The sequence below is a fragment of the Octodon degus genome, unplaced genomic scaffold, assembly GCF_000260255.1.
Source record: "Octodon degus isolate 3935 unplaced genomic scaffold, OctDeg1.0 scaffold04078, whole genome shotgun sequence".
In the NCBI taxonomy this organism is placed as follows: domain Eukaryota; kingdom Metazoa; phylum Chordata; class Mammalia; order Rodentia; family Octodontidae; genus Octodon; species Octodon degus.
Window position 1 is genome coordinate 1 of NW_004528654.1, and position 2,252 is coordinate 2,252.

General features: G+C 38.9%; 1 protein-coding gene and 2 non-coding genes across 3 annotated transcripts; all 3 read left to right on the forward strand.

Moving 5' to 3' along the window:
- Positions 1-244: 244 nt before the first annotated feature.
- LOC101583911 (eukaryotic initiation factor 4A-II) lies at positions 245-2,249 on the forward strand (the record flags this gene model as incomplete). Its single annotated transcript, XM_023708810.1, has 4 exons — positions 245-370; positions 602-745; positions 1,076-1,383; positions 2,199-2,249. Coding segments are annotated over exons 1-4 (596 nt in total), but the record flags the coding sequence as incomplete, so codon positions are not given.
- LOC111814958 lies at positions 417-543 on the forward strand. The gene has a single exon (XR_002819800.1). It is a non-coding gene; the product is annotated as a small nucleolar RNA SNORA63 (small nucleolar RNA).
- Positions 824-1,001, forward strand: LOC111814959. Its single transcript, XR_002819801.1, has one exon. It is a non-coding gene; the product is annotated as a small nucleolar RNA SNORA81 (small nucleolar RNA).
- Positions 2,250-2,252: the final 3 nt, after the last annotated feature.

A 2,252-nucleotide genomic window follows, 5' to 3' on the forward strand; every position in this document is an offset into this window, starting at 1 on the left:
AGATCCAAAAGGTAATTCTGGCACTTGGAGATTATATGGGAGCAACTTGTCATGCCTGCATTGGTGGAACAAATGTTCGAAATGAAATGCAGAAGCTGCAGGCTGAAGCACCACATATTGTTGTTGGTACCCCAGGGAGAGTGTTTGATATGTTAAACAGAAGATACCTTTGTAAGTGTATTTTAAGAGCATTGTTTTTTGTTGTTATATCAAATCTTGGAGAATCTGGATTTGATACAGTATAACTTCATTATTAACAGCCCCAAAATGGATCAAAATGTTTGTTTTGGATGAAGCAGATGAAATGTTGAGCCGAGGGTTTAAGGATCAAATTTATGAGATTTTCCAAAAACTAAATACAAGTATTCAGGTATGTGTTATTTTATCTCTCCTCATAGTGAAGGGATTTGGTTTTAATGCAGGTACAGTTACAATATAACTGAAGTGTTCTATTGTCGTTCCCCCTGCTTAAAGTATTTGATACATTACTATCTCTGTCTAGTTCCATTCCATGGTAAGACAGAGACGCTTGGTCTCAAACATTTTTTTCTTGAGTATCACTGAAGGTTGTACTGTGACAACATAGCCATTGTCTCTCTAGGTTGTGTTGCTTTCTGCCACAATGCCAACTGATGTGTTGGAGGTGACCAAAAAATTCATGAGAGATCCAATTCGGATTCTGGTGAAGAAGGAAGAATTGACCCTGGAAGGAATCAAGCAGTTTTATATTAATGTTGAAAGAGAGGTAATTTGGCTAATTTTTAGACAAATGTAGTTAGATTGTGCAAACTAATATTCTCAGAATGAGAAGAGCTAGATTTTAACCTTCTTGTATAAGCACTGTGCTAAAATTGCAGAAACTAGGATTATGTCTTGGTTTTTGTAATAATGCTAGCAGAGTACACACAAGAAGAAAAGTAACTGCACTGGATCCTGAAGACTGGGGTGGACCTCTTTCTTAATGTCCAGTGTCCTTTGTCTTAAGGTTTGGTGCAATATGTCTTTAGGCTGATAGTGAATGATTCATGAAAAGTTAAATGTAGACACTGAGTGTTTTTGTTTTGAAAATACCTAGGAATGGAAGTTGGACACACTTTGTGATTTGTATGAGACACTCACCATTACGCAGGCAGTTATCTTTCTTAATACAAGGCGCAAGGTGGACTGGCTCACTGAGAAAATGCATGCCAGAGACTTCACTGTTTCTGCTCTGCATGGTGATATGGATCAGAAGGAGAGAGATGTAATCATGAGGGAATTCCGATCAGGGTCAAGCCATGTTCTGATCACTACTGACTTGTTGGCTCGTGGAATTGATGTGCAACAAGTGTCTTTGGTTATAAACTATGATCTACCTACCAATCGTGAAAACTATATTCACAGGAGTCGATAGCAGCAGTTGATGACGAGATGGCGCTCAGAAGCGGCGTTGACGTAATTTAGGACGTGGAGTCATAAGCGAAACAGCACACTGTTTGAATAAAGAGCGAGTCGGTATTTATAATTTGTTTTTCTTTTGTCATGATTATTTGATATTTTAAGTTGTTCCAGCCCAGGCCTTTTATGCTAGCATTACTAGTAGGGAGCATCAGGTGGTTTGTTGTCTGGTTTGTGTAGGAAGGTGAGCTCTTTTGGAGGTAAACACGTTTGAGTAACTACAACGTGTGATACTGAGCAAAAAAAAAAGCAGTGATAAGTTTGGGTCACCATACCAAATTTGTTTTCCCACTGGAAAAAAAAAAATTAAGTTTTAGAAAGTAGTTAACCTTCAGCATTTGTATTTACAGTTTACAGTTCCAGAAGTGCGTCGAAATGGATTGCATAACTGCTCTTTTGTTTTATTCCTGGTGTTTACATCTGTCCCAGGCTGACAACTGCTCTTGGCTGGCCCACTTTGGTATGGGCTTTAATTTCACTACCCCAAACACAGTACTGTCATCTGCTTTATAGTAATGCTCAAGACGCCTGATAAAATCTCATTTTGCAGCCAGACAAGCCTTGAATCCTTTTGGCACTAACTGGAAAGGAATTATTTTTTTCCTCTACATACTGATTTAGCCACTAGTGCTCCAGTTAGAAGCACGAGCTGTAACCTTAAGTAAACTGCAGCTGATGGTTGTGGATCGTCATGTTCAGTAGTTCATGAAAAGTATGAGAAGTAGCATTCTGACTGGGGTTTTCTTTTTTCTCTTACACAGAATTGGCAGAGGGGGTCGATTTGGGAGGAAAGGTGTGGCTATAAACTTTGTTAC